Here is a 25,272-nt window from a genome sequence, read left to right on the forward strand (position 1 = left end):
CAGAAAAATCATAAAGTACGTCCTAAACACAAGCTACAGACAGGATAGCGTCGGATTGTAATTTGAATATACCAGCAAACGTACTTCCGTTCTGCTGAAACTGAAACACAAATCCCTTTTCCAGTGTTTCTTCCATTCACGGAGCGGCCGGACTGCGCGTTTCTTAGAAACAACACCATCGAGATAGCGCTCGCCTCCGCACATCCACAGTAAAGCTGCGGTTGCCGGGAAACCTGACAAGCAGTCAGGAATCTTTGAATGCTATCGCGTTCCACTCTTAAAGGCGAAGCTTAAGCGTCCTCCAAATTTTCTGCGCGCGTTTTTGTTTTGCCTAACTCAGCTTTAACGAGAAGAAGTGACTCGCAAGTGTGTCACCTTCGCAAACAGCCGGCAATAGTTTACGCCGTCGCGCACCGCGGGAATTTACACCATCGGTGTAGTTTAAACAGGACTGCCATAATGTAACGATTCCTTTCCTTCAAAGCTATTTGTTTATTATGATCTCTGTGAGTCCTTGAAGGCATCAGAAAGGCTGAGTTATCGTATTAGGTACAAAGGGCACTAAATAAACGGTCCACCTCTACGTAGGTGAAGTGTGGCTCTTGCCACTGACGAAGCGCAATAAGCAATATCGTTACAGTAGGATCGCTACATTATGGACGCCCTGTTCGTTGATGTCATAACATAAGACGTGATCACACGTGAAATGACACATACGCTGAAGTCTACAAACGAAACAAACAACCATACACTGTCGCTCCATGCAAAATATACAGTTCATGTCGTTGCCGTAATGAAGAAACTCTGTTAAAGTAAGGGCCACCACGCACCATTTGCAGTCAACACTCAGCACCATAGATGTGCAGATGTGAATTGGCGAAAGTAAGCTCTAATATTCACTGCAAACACTCTCAGCACGGAGAACAATGTCAAAGATGTATTGTTCACGAAGCGATACCGACGGTAGGGCGCACATTTCTCCGAGTCCCACATCCTTCGCAGAAGAACTTCAGTTTTTTTCGTCCTCAAGGTGGGTGCTGTGCTCGTAGTAGTTGTTTTGGAAGGGAAATCACCCATTTTAACAGTCCATCTTCTTGACTTTATTCTTTGGCAGATCATCACAGGTAAAAAATTCTTCAAAGGTTCTGTCATGTAACACTGTTGATGAAGGTACAATTTTTTCTGCAGAATAACTGAGACAGAACCGGTGATTCTCGCCAGAGGGAATCTTTGACTGAGAAATAAAAGGAATAAATGCGCAGCTTCTGCTAACAACACTGGCTCCTAGCTTGCGGCTATTAGCTTAAACGTAGTCCATATGTACAAAGCAAACGGGGGTTCCGACATGCTTCCTTGTCGGTAAAGGTGCAATGTTGACGAAGGAACGTTGACGCAGAGGCCGCATCCTGCACTAATCCTACAGAGCGACGCCTACTTAAGGGAGCCCTGCATCTTGGCGACCGGTGCTGCTTTCAGCGAGGAACGTCGGAGAGTTCGCTGCGAACATGAGTCGTGTGGTGAAGGGAGGTTGATCGCGTTCACACCAGTTCGTCCTTGAGCGCCACCGGCCCGTAGGACGTGTTGCTGAAGCGCTTTCCAGTAGCCGAGTAGAGACGCGTGTTTCCCAGCGACGTCGTGGTCGTAGCGAAGCTTCCGCAGCTTCCTCGCTTGGAGTTGGCAACACGGACGTCGCCAAAGCGCGATGTGCTCGAGCGACGTCGGCCCCCGCGTTTCAAGGCGCGAGCAGTCTTCCAACGCTCCAGGTGGTGTCGCACAGATTTTCGCACCTGCGCAGGGCGAAGCAGTAATAAAATGCGAAACATAAACGTTAGCTTTCGAAGTCACCCTAACTCTTTTGCCTCCGTAATCAAGCAGTCCGAAATTCCACCTAAATCAACGTGCAATTTTAGCGTAAAACGGCATGGGCTAATTGTGTTGTATGTTTTCCGTCAGATGCTTCTTCTTTATCGACGCTGTCATGAAATCTAAGTATGGCGTCCATGCAAACTTAAGAGCAAAAATAATTGTGCACAAAAGAGAAGAAAAAACCGAACAAAAGCGTGTTGTACAGAAGATTACGTGGTTTTATTTTGTATATCATTTAAGCCGACGAAATAGACTTCAACGAAGAGCACATAAAGTGTTTGGAAAGCTTTGACAAGGAATATGATTGTGGTTTTTACACGGGCCGCTTATTCTTTACAGACTAAATTTTACTTAGAAAAACTGAAATCTAGCAGAAGGAATAGAATTCATTGCTTTCTGAGTCCTTTGTAGCTTCTCACTGAAACTGTCATGAAATAGTACAGGCTGGAGACAACTACACTGCCTTATGCGGCTATCAGGTTGTAACTACGGACGTTGGCTTCCTCTAAGAAGAGCTATCGATGTATGACGATCGCATCAACAGCCTCCAATCATTGAGCCCCAATTTAATTACTATTTAAATCATGCTTATGTTTATCAGACGGGAATGCACACTACGCTAGATTGTACTTACTCACCTCGCACGTCATGAGCGAGGTGAGAAAAATAGGCTCTCTCACTTTCAACAAACCCTGTTTGCGCGTCCGCGATGCTAAATTGCATGAAAGTGTAAATGAAAATCTGAAGTTGCTTTTCGCACCTTGAGTGACAAGTGCCCTTTCTGAAAGCATTTTATTGCGATAGCAATTATATGCACACTCCGGGCACATTGCTGCCGTTCGCGTCGTCGCCGCCGTATCAAGTCCAAGGGCGATAATACCGTCACCACCCGCCGCATGCTGTATGTCGGAGTGAAACGCCCGAGGGAAGCCGATGATTGCAGCTCAATCTAGCGCGCACAATGGCGGAAAGCGGAGAGGAAACACGCTGTCTTTCGTCGCGCGAAAGGGCCTGGGGGAGCGGAGGGAGGCGCGTGGCGTTCTTCTCCAGCAGCAACTGCGTATTTCGGGACTGGGCGCAAGGGGAACTGACGATCGCGTCTCAATTTCTCGCAGCGATAGGGAGCAAAGCGGGGAGGAAGCGCCGGATGGAGGAGGAGCGGCGATCTACTACTTCGCGCGCGCCTTGTCTTGAGACCGATCTGCAGGGGCGGTTTATACCATTGCGCGTGCTCTGTACTCGCCGAACAGATTGCTTTGGCGCTATAGAGAGCACGAAAGTAACTTTGCTCACTGCTGCAGCCGCGCTTCCTGACGCCAGCGTTCTGACAGCGAGTGTCCGCGGTCATCGAGTGTGATGTGCTGATGTTTAACAAGCATGGTGCCAACGCCTGTGTGCGCTGACACTATGCTTGTTAATTCACTTCGTAAGCGAATGTTCCCAACTTTATGCGGCCGATAAAACTACTATCCTTACTTGGTATAGCTGCCTAGTAATTTGTTAACGCAAGCGATAGTATGATAGAGTGCGCATGCGCGACTGAACGAGGACGCAGAAAGAAACAGATAAACAGAGACAGCGCTACTTTCAACTATAGATTCCGTGCTATACTATAAGATTCCAGCTATAAATATATATTGTACGAGCGGGAACAGTTCTGTCTCCGTGCATTTTTTTCTTTTTACGTCCTCATTCAGTCGTGCTTACACACTCTATAGTGGATTCAAACTAACAATCCCGACAACGAGTTTAAACCAAATCAATAGCAATCGCAATCGCCACCGCAATCACAGTTTCGCCGTTCGGGCGATATTGTGATATTTTTGAGGAAATAAGAAATAAAAATGCAAGTTTAATTTCTAGCACGCACAATGTTCGTTTTCTTCTCGATCCTCAGGTCGCATAATCATGTGTTGAAAGAACTTTGCTCGTTTACCCTGGATGAAGGATATCTTCAGCGGTTTTCTTTCGGCGCGTTAGTGATACTGCGTTTAGGAACTATTCCAAAGCAGCCCAATATTAGCATTTATTCTTCTTTGTAAAACCACCTTCATTAACAAATTTTCATGGACTGTCAACAGCTGTGTTAAACTTATGCAACATTTAATGCTTGTTGTGCAGAGACCCATGAAAGAAAATAAAAGTTGCATACTGAATCTTTTTTCCATATATAATGAACCCCGCAATGACCTAGATTTAGGGTGGCATGAATATTTCACTTCATCCAGCACCTAACTGTCATAAACACAAGCGCCGTTAGCATCAATCTTGCCATAAGAGGGAACTCGCGTTCGTATACTTTTAGCACGAAATTGCAAAGAAGTTAATTTGATTATGATAAATATAATGGCGAACGTGCTCTAATGCAAACTCTTATCTTGCTATTTATGTGATTGGTTGGAGTTTAAGTTTTGTTCAATGAAGAAGGAATACCATACTCACCTCCCCATTCAGGAAGCAGTACAGTACAGCGACGTTGAAGCCCTGTAAAAGCGAACATTGCTTCAATGTGGCTGTCAAGCTACCTTCTACTAACGGGCGGGCACCATATAAATGAACAAGGTTGCTCTCATTCTTGTACAGCTTGTACTGACGATATAAGCAACATTCCTGACAGTGTGCTAATAGCAGCTTGACTGTCATAAACGTCTCTCACGTATGACTCCTTAGACTGATAATTCTATTGTGAAGTGCCAGCGTCCATGGATGCTGCCAATTCAAAGCTCGGCATTACCGCTATCTCATCTGCTCCTACGTTGTCAGATTCGCTCTCATCCCTTTAATGAAAGGGCCACTACAAAAACAAATATTATTTAATGTGTATGAGGAAAACACATTTCTACAATATCAAGAAACTCGCGCTTATCATGAGACGAGGCTTTGTCAGGAACAAATCCCGTAAAAAACAAAAGGCGGGTGTTCACACTGTCTCGCAGTTGCCGCACCCGCTCTCTTGGCATCATGGATTGTGACGCCGTATCACGGCTAGTCAATTTTTTCATTAGTAAATTATAGTTACCATCATGTTCTCAAAGAGCTAAAGAGTGAATTTGGCACGTTCGAGGAATCTAGTAAGCCGAAAAATCCAAATACGAAACAAAAATACTTTAAAACTTGTCACGTCACACTGGTCTACAGGCACTGGGGTTACGAAGTGATAGTCAAATTATTCTATTTTGACCATACTTTTACCTCTCAGCTGTCAAGCTAGCACCGAAATAATAAACGACTATGCCGTTTTGCATGAATTCTTCGTCCATTTTCGCATTTTTGTTTAGCGCATCTTTAAATTACATGTTTAGTGAATACTGATTGTGTAGCGCTAAAGAGAGCTAAATAGGTCAACTTCAGCGGTTTCTATAACCGGAAAGTGCTTAAGAGAAGCCGTAATCTGAATCTGAAGACTATACTCTTGGTTTAATTCCTAGCTCATCGTCATACGGATGCGATGAGTACGCACAAAAAAAAAACGCATTTACTCTTTTCACCAACGCACTCGTTAGAGTGACAGTAAGCAAAGCTAGTTGGTAGGCAGTCATTGATTGAAAGGGCAGGCGTACAAAACAGAGACAGGAAAACGAGGTTTAGTGGATAAGGAAAATATATCAGAAAAAGGGAAGCACGGGTATACCTCGCATTCATTGTGAACTATACAACGAATATGTCATATGTCACGTCTGCCTGTAATTTTGTCGGTCACGCAGGATTCGATAAGTAGGCAGTCGATACGGGTAGTACTTGTATGTAGCAATTAAATTGTAATTTTCGTTTCTATTCAATTATATTTTTGCGATGTTTTGGAATTGATCACATTATTTAATCACTAACACGCACACTGTAATTTAATTACTGTCTGAGCAATCAGTGACATCTAGTGAGTTCCTTTATTGACAGGAGGCGCTGTAACAGGCGATACAGCTTTGACCACACTAATTTGGCAGAGACTACTATGGTATGCGAGGACACCTAAGCAATTAGTATGAGCTTGGAATGCGAAAGCGTTCATTTCTAACTGAACACTGCTAAGCGTTCAATCGAGTTTTGCTGCGGCGTACGTTATCGAGTTATGCGATGAAATTGGTGAGGCTTCTTTTTCTTTCTTTTTTTTGCAGAGTTTACAATAGGGGCGCTATAACGTAAAGCTATTCCAAACTTTTCTATTACGATTCTGGAATCAGCCCTCCGCGATTGGCCAGAAACATTTTTGGACCACCCACTCCCTTTTCACCTGTCTGTGACGCGATGTCACAAAAACCGCGATAGCTCCCCATCTGATATGACGTGTACACGCTGACTATGCATGATTGCACCGAACAGTAGAAAAATAGTTATTTCTAATTCGATACCTTTTCGCCATTAGCCCACAATTATTGGTCAAAAGTTTTCGGGCTGCACCGACTTCACCGGCCTGTCACGTGACGGTACAAAACCTCAAAAGCTCACTGCGTCAAAGTGACGTGTACGCGTCAAATCATCAGAAACCAACAAACCTTGACACCAAGGATGACAGAGGAAATTACTTGTGCTTAACAAATGAAATAAAGACGCTATAAATTAATGGAAATGAAAGTGGATAAAGAAAAAGCAACCTGCCGCAGGGGGAACGATCCCACAACCTTCTCAGGTGGAATCGTTCCTCACTTGTGGTACGTCGTTTTTTCATCCACTTTCATTCTCATCAATTTATCGTTTCTTTATTTCATTTATTAAGCACAAGTAATTTCCCCTATGTTGTCCTTGGTGCCAGTGTTTGTTCGCTTCTTATGAAACGACTAATAAAAAATCGGCCCCTCGGTTAATCCCTTCTTCTCGATTTTGTACGCGTTAATGAAGCATTATTATGCCGAACAAAACTGAATTTTCTTTTGAATAGCCGCAGGCTGGCCCGTTGAGAAAGGAATAAAAAATGGCTGCCGCTGATGGCTCAGGCAATGCCTACTTTGTGTTTTCGCTGTATGCCTTGTACAGGGGGGCTCGGGCGTCCCTCAAGTGATTGTGTTTCACTTGCGTAGAATAAAACTTTTTGTGTGGCAGTATAGAATTTTCGAGCACTTTCGGCACTTTTACGACCTCGCTCTGCCAACTATTCTTTGCTGAGGGTCTGTTTTAGCGGCATTCTTAACCTCCCGTTGCATGCCGCCGCGATATTGGACCAGCCACCGCAAGCTAAGTAAGGCAAAGCAGACGAATCGCACATGCCGGCACCATCCTCTTCATCCGGTTATCGATTTTCAGTGCACTGGTTCGGCCCCATCGAATGCCTCTCCACTTGAACGTGCTCCTCACCTCTTGTCAGTCAATCAGATAAGACACGCCTCTCAGTGTAGGCAATGTTATTAGCTTTTACAGAAAACAAAAGTGCCCTCCTATAATCGAAGAGAGCGTTCGATTGGTCTGTTCAGGCAACCCGCCGGGTCACCGCCCGATGCTTGCGTCCGCGGTTACGCAAATTTGACGGCAGGAGTTGGAATAAAAACATATTGGAATAGTTGTATGTTATAGGGCCCTAGCATGTTCACTGTAGACTGGAAGCGTTAAAGCGATATTGCTGAGAAATCAAGGACACCGCATGCCACCGACGTCTAGACTGAGGAAGCAGCAGCCACCACCAAGGGCGGCAGGCGCGCGCAGCAGCTAAGCCTAGTGGGGGTGAGAGAGAGGTACGGACCGCGCACCGGCTTCCGAGAGCGAGACGGCGGCACCCGAATGTGCGTCACGCGACTGCCTCACCGACGACAACCCGTCTCGCCCCGTGGCGTCGCGTTGCCGCATCTGCTCCGTCGAGGCGCGTTGGTGACGTGGCGTCGCGGCGATGCCCTCTCTCTTCACGCAACTCCTGGAGCGCTACAGCCCAGAGGCTGATACGATTCGCCCACTCTGCTCCATCGAGGCGAGCTCATGACGTCGCATTGCAGCCAGTTGGGAATTTAGGTGCCGTTTCACTGCTACATAGGCCTAGCTTTCTCACTCAGTGGGCCATTTGACGCTTTGGCATCAAAACGTCCGCGGCCACATCGCGCAGCGGCCTAGCCAAAGCGCATGTCGAGAAAGGCAAACCTAGGCACACAGTATTTATTTCCTCATCTTAACACTCCACCACACATTTGCCGAGAAAATGAACCGCCACTGCTTATGGCTCGACAGGGGTAGCCACTTAGAGCGTTCATGCCACGAGATCACCTACGGATATATCCGGCTTTTAATTGACCCTGTAGGGAACACCTTCTCCGAGCGCGAGCAGCAATGAAGCGCTGCGCTTCACATGGAACCCAGACCCGAGCGTCGCAGTATGGAACAACAACAAACTATTGTGCAAGGTGTTCGCGCCTTACAACTCAGCCCTTCTTTCTAGCGCACACACCGCGAAAATTTTCAGCGCAGATCATCTGCACAAGAAAATCAGGGATAACCGAAGAAACTTTTGCAAAACAATTGTTAGTAAAGATACAGAATGTGTGAAGGGCTGCAGAATCTGTGAAGGGCTGCAGAGGATGAATTGAAAGAACCAAAGCAGGTCCTTACACGTTCTCTCTTGGTGAAACATTAATAAAAGTTGGGAGGACAGTAACGTAAAGTAGCTCGTTACTTTTTTAGTAATTGTTGAATTACTGTCGTGCGGAATTAATTGACAAATGCAATCAATAACATTTTCGAGAGAAGCTATTGTAATTATATTCAAATAATTTATTTCTGTAACGTGTACTTGTCTGAGCAAGGATCGGTGTTGTGTTTACGGCTGTCAATAAGTTAATAAATATTTTCGCCGCCTTGCAGATAAACAAAAGCATTTAAAAGTCCAAAATCCCCCGACAAATTATATTTACATATATAATCACGGAATATATACATAATTTATATTTTGTTCCTTGTCTCTTTGCTCCTTGTGTTTCGTTCGCGTGCAGCTCGAATGCAATACCAACAGGCTCCAAACAGTGCCTAACTTTGAAAAATTAAAATACATCAACTGACCGCTGGTTGCCATTGCCAATGGAACATCTAATTATATGTTCGTTGATGTGATGCCGAAGTTATTGCGACAGATATTATAAAAACAACTCACCTGTGTGGATAGCAGGGTAATCTGTAGATAGGTGAATATTACTCTGGCTGTCTTGTGCGTAGGCGTCCAAATAACAAGAATGTAGGTGACACCAAGAAGCGGCAAGAGGACTAGCAGAGCTTTGGCAGCTTTCCTGTGTACGTGGGGTGGAGAAACGAGAACAGAAAAGCACAGGGAACATGACACTACACACACACACACACACAAAAGCCATACGCTTGCACATTTTTACAACTCGTTTACCGCAAATATTTACCAAGGGCGCTAGCTCAAATCCACTACAAAATAACGCACCCACGAAGGGACTTCTGATAGCGCTAGTTGCTTTCTGTGTCCCACATAATGTGAGAAAGGCAGCACGCCTCTACATTTGTTTGTTATTAACTTATATATTTTATTTATTTATGAGTTGCAAATGTAGGAACCCGCACTTCTAATCTATCTTAGAAAAAGCTCCCGTTTCGTACCTTCATTTGTACGCAAACAGCTGTCGTTATAACTAACAGGCAACTGTCCCACAAACAGTTTGAGTTGGCGCCTTCTCTTTTAAATAACACCTGCGTTGGATGCTTGAAGTGCGAGGATGTACGACCCGCCATTTCGACAAAGAATGAAGTGAGAAGCGTAACACCCAGGTACAAGTGACAGGATAATACCATATCGCCGGGAGACCGGCTTTCCTGTTGCTGGAACACCAGGGAAGGCTAGGGAATTTGCAGGCGATAACTGGAGATATGCGTGGAGTTTCAGTTCTAGTCAGCATGCATGACCTTCCGAGCGAGAGAAACTAGTTTTGTTGCAACTAGAGGTCTAGACGAAAAGCATCACTGCTGGCGATGGCACTACAGAGATTGTTGCACTGAACTGGCATCCACAGAGAAACGTTGCGGCCTTTATCAAAAACTCTATAGCTCTATACCTAAAACTGGAATCGAACCGCTGGCGATAAATGACATTGCACTCAGTGAATACCAAAGGCTCACACCACAGGTTCTCTGCACACTTAAAAAAAACTCACCTCTCGAGTGAGGTACGGTTCACTTTTTGAAAACATTCTGGGCAACAACATTTCTATTGATGATATCTGCTCAAACCCTCCAATGTACCTCTTAGTGTAAAGCATCATAAGTTATGAGAGGTAGTCAACGTGCACAAAGCATTCATTGTCGAAGCATGCGGTACAATGTGTAAAATCAACAAAAGAAATCAACGCTCCTATCAACGCCACGCAGAAAACCAACGAAGACCTCAGCGGTTTCATTAGGCAAAGCTTAAAGGGACACTAAAGGCAACTACTAAGTAGACATGGACTGTTTAAATACAATTCGAGAAACCTCGCAACGCTTGTTTCGGGCAGAGAAAAGACGTCGTTTACGAGAAAATTACATCTGAAGGCTCCGTTGCCTTTTTCGAAATTCATACCTCCCGCCACTCAACCGGGGAAGTGCTGACGTTGCATACGACATCACCCCGCTTTGCTGCCGTCGGCGAGTAAAATGGCGCCCTACAAACGGCGGTACCGAGCCAAGACAGCGGGGCGAACTCACCGCCGCAGCTGCTTTCTGGTCAAGTGGCGTAAATTGAATTATCTGCTACTTGCAGTTTCTGCGAGTTTCGCGAGTCATCTAAACCCACGCAGCACTACGAGATAACGAAACTAGTTAAAAGCGAAAGCGTGGGCGAAAATGAAACCTATCAACCACCCGCGTCGTTGTCAAGGGTAATTGCAATTAGTCCTTTTTTTCTAAAAAATGGTAGAAAACTAGACAAGTAGCATTTTATATAGTCTTATAATACAATACAACGATGTTTTTTGCAATGAATGGTTGAGCACTAGTCACAGAATTTAGCTGGGGATGGCTTTCGTCATCGGGTAAGTGCTTGAATGTCCCGGGGGAGTCTCTAACCTATGTCCTGCATTTAATTCAATTTTTCTATTATTAAGGCTCTGTTCACGATAGTATTGACGCCTTAGAGATTCTCGAACACTAATCTGTCACTAAACCTTGATTTAATATTTGCCTTCAGTGACCCTTAATGAATGATGTACGTTAACTTAATGTCTTGACAAGGCTAAATGCAAAGACCTCGAACTCTCTTGCCAGCAGGCATCTGTGAATAATTTTGCGACATTACAAACATTATTGTTTAAAGTTAAACTGCTAAAATTTTCCAGGTTACCCGGGCCTATTCAGCCTGCCTAAAAATCCGTTTTTGCCCAGGTATCCCTACCAGAAATGTGATTTTTTTTATGGGAAATAAAACTGAAATGAATGAAACGAAAATTGCATGGCACTTGCTCAGCAAACCGCTGTGATTAGAAATAATTGCTTAGGACCATTCGCGCGCATTCATAATACACGAATACTTACATGCCTTTTTTTCGCAAAACAATACATTGGATGGCGTTTTACGAGGCAAAGAATCTCACTAATAACCAATGGGCTTGCAAAAGGAATGTTTACTGACTAAATGGTCCATCTGAATATTTTATTGACGCGTTATGCTGCTGATATATACTGAGCAATACGAAAAAACAGCAATAGGAACAATAGAAAAGCCTGTTCAAATACTAGTATTAGGCCTTACATCAGCACTAGTATTGTTCCATTTTTCACATACCCTAAAGCCAAATGCATTGATCATGCGAAGCAGGTGAAGAGAACTGAGATGCGATTGCGTATGCTGTGAATCAACTGTAATAATTTTTGATCCCTCGCCTTTTAGTAAAGGAGGTGGAAGCTGGAAATAGGTAGAAATATATCTGAAAGCGCAGATGCAGTAAGTTGCTGCGTGCAGTTAGTACGGATAGCAAGCATTAGCTAATAAAATCAGTGGGCTGGCTGATGACATATTGTTGGTGCGAAGCTAGCTTTTTCAAGGCTTTTTAGTGCATCCGAATGATGGCATTGCAAACAAGGTAATCCACGAAGTGCCTGCTTGTTAGTGCGTCCCATTCCTTTGTTAATCTTGTCGTTGATGAAGTACAGCCACTTGCCTTGCTGTTTTACGGTTAGAGGCACGCGGATTGACCCATGGTGGAGTTGACTGCCTAGACGTTTCAGAAACAAATCAGAGCAGAACGTTGCAGCCAGACATTATCAATATTAAAGCCAACGCGCAGTATATTTTTGCCGAACACAATAAAGGCACGAATATCCCTCTTCCTAGCGTAGCGTATATGTGAATTCACGACACGCTTTAATAAACAATGAACAAAAACAAGACAACCAGGCACATATAGAAAGCTACGTATATATATATATATATATATATATACTATAACCACGCACAGTTAAAGGTTTAAGCACAGCGCTTTCACATACCGGCAATCGCCATTTTTGCCTCCGGGTTTCACTTCGCCTCAAGCTATTACTGCCTCATGTTCGTCTTCCGCGTCTCTCATCATGTCGCAAATCGCGATGCACGCTTCTTTTGCAACATAGCCATACACATGTTCGAAGTCGACAAACGTAATCAGAGCAAACGCAGAAATTCACCAAAATGTGAAAATTGGCCCGCCGGTGCAGTATTTTGAAATGAAAAGATAGCTTCACTGTAAATGTGCCCTCGCAACACGCGAAGCATACATTCCGAATTATGCGCATGTCATCCCTGATTGCTCAGATCCCGTACTAAGACGCACACGCATATATATATATATATATATATATATATATATATATATATATATATATATATATATATATATATATATATATATATATATATATATATGCACGTGTGTGTGCGTGTGAGTGAGTGAGTGAGTGAGTGAGTGAGTGAGTGAGTGAGTGAGTGTGTGTGTGTGTGTGTGTGCGTGTGCGTGTGTGGATGTGTGGATACCATGCACTTAATTACTCAAAACTGAAGCAAAAGCACACGCACTCTCTTTCTCAAAAGAGGCACTCGCTCAGAGAACTGGAATACGTCACGCACGCCATTCTTCAGCCTCACTGGTGCTGCGCAGATATAATCGTGGATTCCCATGAAACGACTGTGCAACTGATTCAGGAAACGCACAGCGCATGAAAAGAAAGGGAGACAGTAAAGGTGGCGCGCCTCTACTGAGATATATGCACGTGCTAGTCCTTGAAATGGGTTATTCAAAGAGGCGGACGTTACTTGTGCTAGAAATCGACACAAATAATAAGCTAATCAGACACGTTCGCTATTTAGCTTCTGTATTTATTTGATTTACGATAAATATTGCAATTTACCAAATGTAGCCAGTCAATTTGCAATACCTATCCACTTGAAATGAATTTCCAGGATGACACTAGTTTGGAGATATTTCCCAAAGTGTGGCATGAAAACCATGTGCGTTCCAGTTACCTTTGTACTTCTATGCCTAGAACAGTGCTTTGTGAAATAAGTGGAACAAGAATGAATTTTTTACGGCGAGTTTGATGGCGCATATTTCAACATAGTGTCATCCTGGAAATTCATTTCATGTGAATACATCTCGCAAGCTCACCAGCTACAATACGTAAATTGCTATACGTGTGATAAGGTAACTAAATAAGAAAGTCGCTAGTAAACTTACGAGAATTCCTTCAATAAGTGTTGGGATTTCTGATGCATGTAATGTCCGCCTCTTGGAATAATCCAGCCCATGGACTATAATTATCCTATCTCCCACAGGCGATTTCTGAAAATTCTTGAAGCTGCTTAACAACGAACACCACGCACATTGCTTTCACAAGGCGTCACGGACGCAGCTTCTCACCTATGCTTGTATCGTAACAAGGTGACCACGATGACGTCAGTGCAAACCACTTATAGAAGGAAAGAGAGCAGGTGTCGCTTGCGGATGCAGGTTCGCATGGTCCTTAGATAAGCTTCAATCTCGCGCTGTCTCCCTTTCCTGATCTCCTCCTCCTCCAAGCCTCCTTCGACACGGGGCGCCGGTAGCACCGCGTAAAGTTTCCAAACCTTTCAACACGCGCTCTAGAAAAGTGGCTTCTAGCATGTGTCGTACTAGGTATATTCTTATTACTGGTATTGAAATTGTATTCTGTGCAGCAAATCCCTATTTATGGGCATGTTGATGTAAACTCGGGCTACGTGAAAGAACTTAGGAACTTAGGTCACGCGGAAGTGCCACGTGTTCCTACTAAACCAATCACGCACGGACAGTGGCACGGGAGCGCGAGGATAATGAGGATGGCCGCTATATGAAGGAATTGCGCTACCTCGAAACTTTGTCTTGGGACCTTAGTGGCTGGGGGAGAGACTCTTCTGCAAGGACAATACAACTCGTCTCCTCGCAGCACCTCCTGACAACATTTCATTTGTTTTTGTATCGACTGCTGCTAACGCCTTTCAAAGTATTCTCGACGGAGCTTCAAGAGCTCGTCTATTAAAACAAAATATGTCCCATTAGGTCTTGTGAGGGCCGTTTAAAGAAATGAATTTCCTTGACGTTAGAACTTTTTTAACAGGAACCAGAGATCTGAAGAGCCCGTAATAAACGCAGCAGTAAACAAGAAATAACGAGGTTTGTGGCATCAGCAACAAGGCTTGTTACACACATCCGTTTGAAAAATAGAATAAACACTCGGAACATTTGACTATTCAACTAAAGCAAATAAGTGCAGCCAATCAGAACGTTTTCCGCAGTTGTCAGCGAGCGCAAGTGTTAGCTGTTGCATACATATGCAGAGTAAAATAGAGAACGAATACATTATTCACAAATGCGTTTCGCCTAAATAAATCCACCACTAAAGCATGTATAAGATAACACTGAATGAATTCCAGACTTGCAGATGAGCTTGGTAGAGTATTTACCCTTGTCATTGTTTTGATGTTAACTACAAAAAAAATTACTGTTGCCCGAGCAAGCTGTTCCAGGGTTGGACCATGATTTTTATGCTGCTAACGTTATCTTCTTTTGCGATTTTGCAAGTAAATAAATATGTCTCTATAGCTCATTTGTGCGTTTATGCATCCCGTAAGTGTAATTTGTCGGCTACAATAGCCATGAAAAGAAATAGAGCGTGGCAGCCGAGAAGTAATGGTTATAAATAAACGGATCACTCTGCATGATCGCTGGTATACAAAATACTAAAAATTGTTTTTTCTGTTACGCCAGCTAGATACGTGTCTACAAAATTGTGACGAGTTAACGAACTAACAAACACGATGGGCCGATTTTCATAGCAGGGAATAGCTACTTGCAATCGGATAAAGCGCACGAACGATTCGTGGTTATTCCCCTAGAGTGCTGCTGTGAAGACGCTGTAAATGGCTGCAGCTTTACGCAAAAATGTTTGTGCAACTGCTGCGAACGTATCAAAATGAACACGATGAACCTTATTCATTTTTTTTGTTACCATGATGAAGCACAACCTTGCTCTCCCTTCCTATCGCTATGAAAATGTAGCAGGTGCGCGTGTTGCTGTTGAAAGGTGTGGAAAAGCAATTTTGGCATATTTCGCTCGCATGCATAATTACCACCCTGCCTAATTTGCAAATTATTGAACTGTTCTTTCGCCCGGCGACACGTTCCTGTAAAGCTTCTGCCATTCAATGGAATAGCTTCAAGTCTTCCCTTTTGGCGAAAAAAAAGAAGTGTTTTGGAAAGACAGCAGAGACGAGAAAGCTTAATTAAAAAGTTTAGGTTTGTGCTTCGCACGCAATTGTTAAACCAAGAAATGCCTGCAGTATATCCCTTTTGGTCACCTTCTTTATTACAGGCCATCTTTGGCTGACTCGAACGCTCACCTATCTCATTCTATCGCATCGCCAAAATGAAAGCTTTGAGTATCACCTGGCGCAGTCAGCATTCACGTGTATCTGTTACAGAATCTGTTATTCTGTTATTGTTAAAAAATAATCTGTTAGTCTCGAAAAATCAATAATAAGAATTATTCTCTCGAGAGACCTGGAAACTGATTCCAGTAGTGCACAGCAGCATGTGCGGTCGAACTCGCCGTAATATTGCACTGTTGTTCCAATACATTTTTTTAAACAAAACGTTCTTTTATTCATTGAAACACAAGATTTACTGGAATGCAACCATGTATTTCACCTCAAACTTTAGTAAATACTATGTGGAAACTGGTGTAATCCTACAGATTGATATTCAAGTGGATACGTCTTGCAAGGTCCCGGCTACAATAAGTGGCAATGTACACTGTAAATAGGTTAATTTGGAATTTATTTAGCGCATTTTCATTCTCCAGTTGAATATATGTTTCACTTCCTGGTGCTAGTAATGTCCATCTCTTCCAATAATCCAGCTCATGCACAAGAATTGCGCAAAATATAAATATAATCATCCCGTATTTATTCCAAGTTTCTTGCGGATTCCATACATATACAGTGAGCCTAAAACGCGAAATTCATCAACCGTGGCGAAAACGGTCCTCACTAATACGCCGTTCTCTGATAAACAAACGCGCAGCAATGTTGACAGCCGAGTGTCGGCATATTCAGTTCTATCGCAAATAATTTGCTACAATTCGTAAACAGATGTGCAAAACTGTGCTCATTTGAGCCCTTACTGACACCTGTTCCTATGTTCCGCAATGTGGCTATGGTGTTGGGCTGCTGAGCACGAGGTCGCGGGATCGAATCCCGGCCACGGCGGCCGCATTTCGATGGGGGCGAAATGCGAAAACACCCGTGTGCTTAGATTTAGGTGCACGTTAAAGAACCCCAGGTGGTCGAAATTTCCGGAGTCCTCCACTACGGCGTGCCTCATAATCAGAAAGTGGTTTAGGCACGTAAAACCCCAAATATTATTATTATTATTATTATGTTCCGCAACTAGCGTAGACAGGCTACCGCTGAAGAATGGGAAGTTTGAGCAGCAGCATATGACGGTAGCAAATGTGCGTATTACGCCCAGCACGAGAGCCTGTATACTCTTCACTTGCCCGATTACTTCAGTTGAGACGTTCAGTGCGCAAGTTGCCTTGCCGCGGAAGATGCGGTTGCTGTAGGCGGTAAAGCGATGTGGCGTGAGAATGACTGCTTTCTTGAACTCTCTGCGCTTTTGCTGCGCTATCTGTAAAGACTTTTTTTCTCTCCGGCCCAACGTGCACGTGGACAAGAAGCGAGCGGTCGACGCGGCACAACTGTCCTCGAGATGCACTACCACGAAATACGTTCGAAGAAGGCCCCTTGCTCGAGGGCGCTCACCTTTTCACACTGACTGCCTCCGCGCCTGGTTTCACGGTCCTCATTTAAATATACACTCCTCTCTTATATCACTGACTCTGGCCTAGGTTACTAAATTCACGAGATGGAGATCAACACAGATGCAGAGGTCAATCTCCCAATAGCAAATTAAAGACGTGCGAACCAAAAGTAGAACCAAAGTCCGATATAGCGAACCCAGATAACGTGAATTTTTCTCTATATCGAACGCGCGAAACGTACTGTCGATTCTCTCGTAAATAAACTCCTTCATAACGATGTGGACAATGGATATATCAAACTCAGGCTGTCCGCTACCAGGCGAGGAGCTGCCTCGCACGAGGTCTGAGGACTGGCTTTTGCGTTGAATGCGCTGCGCCGTGCTGTGCGGAGACATTGAGGAAAATGGACGTAAGCATGTCTGCACATTGTGGGGCACACTGACAACGCAGTTCTAAGTGACGCCGAGGAACACTTTAAAGAACAAATAAATACTCTTGCTTCGAGCAGCAAATTTCGTTTTAAATAAAAGGATTCCTTCTTTCTGCGTTTTTTTTTTCGACTAGAAACAAGAAATTCTGTATAACGTACGCACCACAAAAATTCGCTATAGGTTAGTTTTGCTACATCGAAGTAGCTTTTATATCAAACTATATTGAGCGCACAGGCCTGTTCCTTATAATCGGGTTCGACCGTAATTGATAAAGAGTCGCTGGAACGAGTGTTATCACTTTTCCGACCGAAGCCGCGAGCACTGACCTGTACTGGCGAGACTCGATGGTGTTCGCAGCTCTGAGCTTCGTGATGAGCACCCACATTATCTCGCCCAGGAAAAACATGTTTGTCTGAAATGAAACAGAAGGGTACATAATGATGACGATGTGGCGTTTAATGGTTCCGAGAGCGAGGTACTATAAAGTAATACAATTAGTAAACAGCGTGACGCTCGTCTCGCTGAGGAGGCAACACAAATAAATCGGCGGAGAACATGGAGTAAGATACACGCTTCCCGTTTCGGGCCATTGTTGCTGTAAACGAAATATAAAGGTCAGGCCTCGGAGCCATTTCAGCACTACGGGGTGTTTTATTTCTTTTTTGTGTATTCCGAGTATCCTGCACAAATAACGAGTAGTAAGACTTCCCTGATAACTCTGTCGAAATCCACTAATCGTTATGCGGTCTCATGAGCCGCTTAATGAGTTTGCAATGTCAAGCGAGCTCTTATCCACACAATGGCATTCGGTTTCAGCTTAATTTCGGCACAAAACTGGGAACGGCAAACGTTTTCTGAGCGGACAAGCTTTTATTTCGTTTTATATTATGTCCCATAAACCCTGCGGCACATCTGCGCGAAAAGAAAAGAAGCAGTCGCATGTTACTTATGCGATGAATCCGAGATCGCAATTTTCCCGCAAATGCAAATGTAACTGCGCACTTTCATTGGGTAGCGATAATGATAGTTGAACATCATTTTGCAATTCTCGTTCAACCCTATGTTTTGTGTCATAATGCCGCGGATTCGAATGTGTCGTATAATTAGTTTCGTAACTACGCGGACACTGTGATTATTTGAAGCACTAACTTTGCAACACCCGAAGCTTTCCATTGTCAAAGCGCAGCGATGAATGTGACCGTTAGAAATGAGGAAAACACTTTTACACGGCTTTATCAGGATGAATAAAACAAGAAGGACATATCTCTTGTAATCTCAGAGCATACGTTGTTTTTAAAAGTGGCGATTCATTTTCTGCGAGTAAATGTCTGCGCCATATTTACATTGAATTTTGTTCTCGCGCTAGTTCTGCTCTGTTAGCGTGAACGCTAAGGTACTTATTTATTTACATTTCTTTCCTCGAATCGAAGCTTTCTGAGCCGAAGCACAACGAAATTGTTTACCTTTGGGATGCCTTCACGATTGAAAGCTTTTGCTTGGGCTCAAAGAGAGAACTGATTGTCTTCCGCCTCTCACTACGGGACTCAAAGTAAACAGCAAAACACTTGTACATATAAAGTCAATAAACTGCCGCTTTGCGCTCGGTTACTCACTGCTAGCAAGAACAGCACAAGGATGGCTGCTTCTCAATAAAATGCTGTGCATGACGTTCACAGCCATCTTATTGTGGGCAGTATAGTTACTGTGACGTAAGATGCGTAACGCACTGGACACGATAAACGGTATGCGATGAGTGGGCAAAACTGATATCATTGGATTAAAGTTAACGAGCTCATCGGCGAAATTGGTCTTCTATTACTCGCAGCTTTCAATTGCAAGCTTCATACCTACAGTTCTGAGGGGAAAAACGTTTTTATTGCACTCACTGAGAACGTGAAAATAGATATCACTAGTGCCACGAAAAGAAAGAAAAAATTATTTTTCGGTAATCATGCCAACCACTCACAAGTGTTATGCAATTAGTAAATCAGCATTTTACCTGTGTACTTGCGCTTATGCAGTGTGCATTATAACAGGGCCTGAATATTCAGACCTACGCAACAAATTGGGAAACTCATCATATAGAGTTTTCGTGTTCTATAACTTACCTTAAATTAATCTCATGTATGAATCATTCTCAGAGAGAGAACTCAAGGCAGCTTTATGTAACAACAATTATAGGTGGTTCTATCTTCTTATTGCTTCAAATTTCACGTGGACGCATTCACTTTTTCACCGCTAACTAACACATAAGCCATTAACTTATACGCAAGAGCACAGAGTGCTCATGGCAATATACAACCACGTACACCCTCCCAAAAACTACGCCTGGATAAATGTTATGTTACACATACCAGGAAGCCAGTATGAAAAAAGTCGTCTTTCCTGCAAGAAACCATCGAACTATTTCCAAGTTTAGGAATAATGCATGCTCCCGCAATCTTACAGAAACATTGCAGCGACGTTTGCCGGCCTATACTATGCCGCAAGATAGGGAAAGGCCGTACATAATTATCATGCGTCCAACTTAATCATACACTTGTTTCACGCTCAACTTTGAAGCCCGGCTTGAGATGCACGATCATGATGGCATAGCAGTATTTACCTCACCTTTCTATGGCGCAGAAAATAATGAGTCGGACACCATATTTGCATTCACATTCTGAAACTCATGCAACACTTTGTGAATGGAGGTACAACGCGAGGCTAGTCATTCTTTATGACTCACTTGTGGCTCCGTTCTGGTTCGTTTTCACACATTTCACTAGGTTCTAACAAGTTCGCCATACAACTTCAACTGAGTCTTAGGAATATACTTGTGATTGCACATACTACTCAACAACAGTTCGGGAAAGTTAATCCAACTCGAGATTGGCTAATTCCAATTTAAACAACTTTTCAGTGATCACAGATTAACGTCAAGAGAGAAGTCCTGGAACAAGGCGAATGGCACTAACTTATATGATGGTCACAATGCGATATTTTAGTAAATTACATCTGAAATTAAATATTTCGCCGCATTTTGCATGCCAATATCACGCCCAGTCCGGCTAACTTAACATACTCATGTGCATTTACCGCGAAGCGATTAAACCACCGATTTTCCGTATACGAGATGCCGTAATCTATCGATCGAAAAACTGTGATTTTCCAGCGATCCAATAACTCTGCCAAGGCCTTGTGCACACGTGCAAGGAACACAACGAAGAAACGACTTTAAAAAAGCTTGGCTGCGTTGCTTTTTCACTCACATAAGAGCACAGACTGCGGAATGTGAGAACGCAATGATCGTCACAGCAGTTCGTGACGGCCGCCAGCAAAACCACACAGCGCTTGTTATTCGCATACACGAGTCCTGATTCGAATTACAGTTTCAGAAAATAAAAAGTTTATTTCGCTCTCTCTCCCTCTTTCTTTTGCACAAAAAGAAACTCCAAATACCAGACTGCGTACTTGGGCTGTAGAAATGTTCGGCTTTTTGTCGGATACCGCATTCCGGAGTGTTTCGCGCCTGCTGCGCATTACTTCACCCATCCGACAAAGTTAGACTGCAGGTAAAACGCTATTGAGAGCTTTGAAGGAGAGGCTATTACTATTCAGCTGTTTGCATGCTTTTCTTAAGCGATACATAATTTAACACTGTCAAAAAGTAAAATGATTATTCCACTTCACTGAATGGATCACAATCTCTTACATAATCAGACTGGAAATGCTTGACTACAGTTTCTCAATTACTGCTGTAGCTAGGTGCACATAGGGCTGCGTCAGTATGCATTACTAAATCGCACGCGCATGCATTGTTGTGGCATGATCGTTTTAAAAAGACGAAAACAACATCGGACACTCGCTATTCGCTTAGTAGCCCTAGGGCCCTATAACGTAAAACTATTCCAATATGTTTCTATTCCAATTTCCTGACGTCAAATTTGCGTAACCACCGACGCAAGCACCTGGTGGTCACCCATAGGGTTGTCTGAACAGACCAATCAAACGCTCTCCTCGTTCATAGGAGGTCCCTTTTGTTTGCTTGAAAAACGAATAACATTGCCTACACTGAGCGGCTTGTTGTATCTAATTGGCTGACAAGAGGTGAGGAGAACGCTCAAGTGGAGAAGGATTCACTAGGGCAGAGCCAGTGCACTGAAAACCGATAACCGGATGAAGAGGGTGGTGCCGGCGTCTGCGATTGGTCGGCTTTCCCTTACTTAGCTTGTGGTGGCTGGTCGAAAATCGCGGCGGCATGCAACGGAAGCTTAAGAATGACGCTAAAATTGACCCTCAGCAAAGAAGTGTTGGCAGAATGAGGTAGTAAACGTGTCGAAAGTGCTTAAAAACGTTACGCGGTCACGCAAGAAGTTTTATCATACGCAAATACACCCATGCTCTCCGGCAGGTGCGAGTAGCCAGCGTCTCAGCGATCGGCAGCAGCTATCTTTTATTCCTTTCGGAACGGGGCAGCCTGCGGCTATTCCGAAAAAAATTCAGTTTTGTTCGGCATATTAATGCGTCTTTATCGCGTACACGTCACTTTGACGCGGTGAGTTCGTGCGGTTTTGTGACGTCGCGTGACAGGCAGGTGAAGTGGATGCAGCCCGAAAACATTTTACCAATATCCGAGGGCTAATGGCGAAAAGGGGTCGAATCAGAAATAACTGTTTTTCTTTTTTCTGTCAAATCATGCATAATCAGTGTGCACACATCATATCAGATGGGGAGGTATTGCGGTTTTTGTAACGTCGCGTGACAGACAGGTGAAATGGGGGGTGGTCGAAAAAAGTTTTTGACCAATCGCGGAGGGCTGATAGCAGAATTGGAATAGAAAAGTTTGGAATAGTTTTACGTTATAGCGCCCCTAGAGCGCGCACGCTTATTTGGGTATATTGTGCGCACATTTGTCGAGAGAAACCTTAAGTTTTATTTATATCTAAAGAATGTGGCAGAAGCACCTCATTCTGCCTTACTTCATGATGGTTCTGACACATTTATTTGACGCAATATATTACCAAGAGGACGCCGATCACTGGTACAATGAAGATGCAATCATACAGGTCCTTCATCTGCCACACGCACCTGAAAACAAAAAGAAAAAAACAAGTTCTTATCCATGAGAGCACCCCAGCGCCGCAGCACATCCAAGTTTTCGGTTTTCACTCGTATTGTATTTAGTTTTCGCTTCATCAAAGCAATTTTCATCTACGCTTGAAGGGGTGGCCGAGCGGGAGGATGTTGTGTTGAAGGAATGAATAAAGAAAATGAAAATATTGCGGGACATTTGTATTTTCTTATGCTGAGTGCCTAATGTTCGCGCCAATTGCTGTTAATCACTCAGAAATATAAGACTTTTGTGATAATGTGAGCAACATAATCGGAAGAAGTCCGCGCAATAGGCGACCGAATATTGATCGCATGGCTAGAAGCATGAATAAGGTTATTTTTTGCACAACTTCTTGTGGCGAGCTGATTTGTAAAGAGTCAAACATTAGCAATATTTATTTCATAACGGCTCCACACTTTACGTAAAGCTATTAAATATTTCATTTCATTCATATCTGATTGTGGAATGATGATGTGCCATAAGACAGAAAGAGTTTACTTACATAACAATTAACTTATGTCAAGGCGTCAAGCGCTACAATGATATCCAAGGACGAGAGCTATGAAGGTTGCATCCCAGTTCCGTCAACTTATCATGCGATAGAAGCGTTGCCTTACCACTGTGGCAGTCAATATATTTTTACTACGGTGTGAATAAAACAGAGGTAAAACGAAGCAATAACTGCGACAGCTATAGCCACGTCAGCCGATTTTGCTTAGTCACTCGCACTCACACATAGTGTGTGGTGCACGTTTGGAGAGTGTCATTCCTAAATAAAAAAGATCCACACGCAGCCTAACATAACTATATATACTAATTTGGGTTTATACGTGAACAAGCGGGATTTTATACTGGATTCGACGCGGTCATCTGGAATTATGGCTACAGGAAATAAGCACTGCGGTTTTCTTTCATTAGGCTTGTCCTATACTCCTCGTTTCAAAACCAATAAAATTCAGCAGAGATAATTATTCTTATGCAAACCAGAATATCCGAGACTAAAGTGGTCAACAAAAGGAAAAAGAAAGTTGTATAAACAGGAACCTTGGCTCATCAAAACATCAGCGAAGAAAAACCTGCGTAATGCGAAAACGGATATACGTGTTCTTTATTTCGTTTTGCTCTTAGCAAAGCGGTGAAAGGAGTAAAATGTGCGTCGTGCAATAATGGAAGTAAATTGCCTACCTACTGCCCTGACCTCTACCTCCGTTGGACCAAGATTAAACCACTAACTCGCTCATTTGCATAAGACGACTTTAAAGCGTACATTTTTCAAACATGCCGAAAAATACATTAAGCTTCGTCTGGAGAAAGGAGCATCTCAGTTCTTGTGTGTAGAATAAAGGCCACGTTCACATAAACAAATTTAGTCGTGCTGATGATCTGAATACGGAACCGCCGTTCATTAATGGATGTGCTTTGCTGGATAAGGTCTTTTGAATATCCAGCGCAGAGGTTTCTGACGGTGGCACTAACATGCGCTAACGCTTATGTTTTCAAAGGCAGCGGCACATATTGCTGCAAATTTTTTTCTGAGGATTGTATACTAGTAGACAAGGAAAAAATCCGCCTCCAGTCCACCCTGCAAAAGTGGGTGTAGAGTAAAGCTGTTCACGACGTTAGGCAAGCATGACCGACGTTAGACAACATTAAAAAGCGCCACCACTACAAGCGACGTACGTCACACGCGCAGGCACGTGGGAGGAAGTGCAGCATACGTGCTCATTCTTCTAGGCCCTCCGCAAAACTCAAGTGCCGGACTCACTCCGGGCTACGGGCTCCCGGAGAACCGCACAACCGGGCTCAGTCCTGGTTGAGCTCCCTGCCTTTCATTTATTATTTTCTCTCCCTCTCGCCCAAAGTAAATTGCGTCAGAAATTTGTAAAGTACTGCTTACACACATGCTTCAGACATCATAGCTTCGAATTGGAATTTGAATGTACGAGAAAGCATAATTGTATTACTCGGAAACTCAAAAGCAAAGCCCTTTTACAGGTGCCGTTTGAGCTCTCTGAGTGGACGCGGCCGCTAGGCGGCGGGACTGTTTTTGGACAGCGGTTGCCATGACGCAAGTTACGGTCGCAGCACACGCTGTGCGACAGATGCAACGGACAGAGCGCCCATTCATCAGGGACAGATATATTGTATGCACAAGGACTACGTCACGCGGGCACCTACATGCGCGGAAGTGCAGCACACATCCTCCTTCTCCGAGGTCTTCCGCCAAGCGCAAGTGCGTTATAGGACTAATTGAATTTCTCGAAGTGCGTCAGAAAATTCTTACGAGCTGCAGACATGATAGCTTCGCATAGTATTTCGAATATACGAGAATAACGGCATCGTCACGTGACGATATCACCGGATGACGTAATCCGATGACGTCATCACCTCAAACGTGACGACACGTGATGACCCCTTCGTCAAGAAATCCTGTCACCTGATGACGACATGTGATGCTTCTTGGAGAAGCAGCACACTGTGCACTTCCCGCTTCTTCGCATTGCCTGCGGGATCGGCGCACATTTTTTGTGTGAGCACCACGCACTTGGACACCAAGATCCCAACCAACGAAGAGCTAACAGCGTCGCTGTGAAGAGTATTGCGACTATTTGAGTTTAAAATGGGCCAAAATAATTTTAAGCAACGCTATTAGTAGACAAAATGCCGTTAATG

At 43.7% G+C, this 25,272-nt stretch overlaps 1 protein-coding gene across 3 annotated transcripts in view; it reads right to left on the reverse strand.

The window, feature by feature from the left end:
* Positions 1 to 363: 363 nt before the first annotated feature.
* LOC135911069 (diuretic hormone receptor-like) overlaps positions 364 to 25,272 on the reverse strand; it is a 194,759-nt gene continuing 169,850 nt past the window's right edge. For 2 of the 3 annotated variants that reach the window (XM_065443163.2, XM_065443164.2), the window contains 6 exons: positions 22,508 to 22,574; positions 17,831 to 17,916; positions 11,925 to 11,978; positions 8,927 to 9,059; positions 4,309 to 4,350; positions 364 to 1,787 (listed from right to left, as the gene is read on the reverse strand). In XM_065443163.2, the coding sequence (XP_065299235.1) occupies positions 1,539 to 1,787; positions 4,309 to 4,350; positions 8,927 to 9,059; positions 11,925 to 11,978; positions 17,831 to 17,916; positions 22,508 to 22,574 (631 nt within the window). In that variant the 3' untranslated portion in view covers positions 364 to 1,538. The remainder of the gene's footprint in view (positions 1,788 to 4,308; positions 4,351 to 8,926; positions 9,060 to 11,924; positions 11,979 to 17,830; positions 17,917 to 22,507; positions 22,575 to 25,272) is intronic. The other variant, XM_065443165.2, reaches the window with a different exon arrangement.

The sequence above is a fragment of the Dermacentor albipictus genome, chromosome 1, assembly GCF_038994185.2.
Source record: "Dermacentor albipictus isolate Rhodes 1998 colony chromosome 1, USDA_Dalb.pri_finalv2, whole genome shotgun sequence".
Taxonomy (NCBI): domain Eukaryota; kingdom Metazoa; phylum Arthropoda; class Arachnida; order Ixodida; family Ixodidae; genus Dermacentor; species Dermacentor albipictus.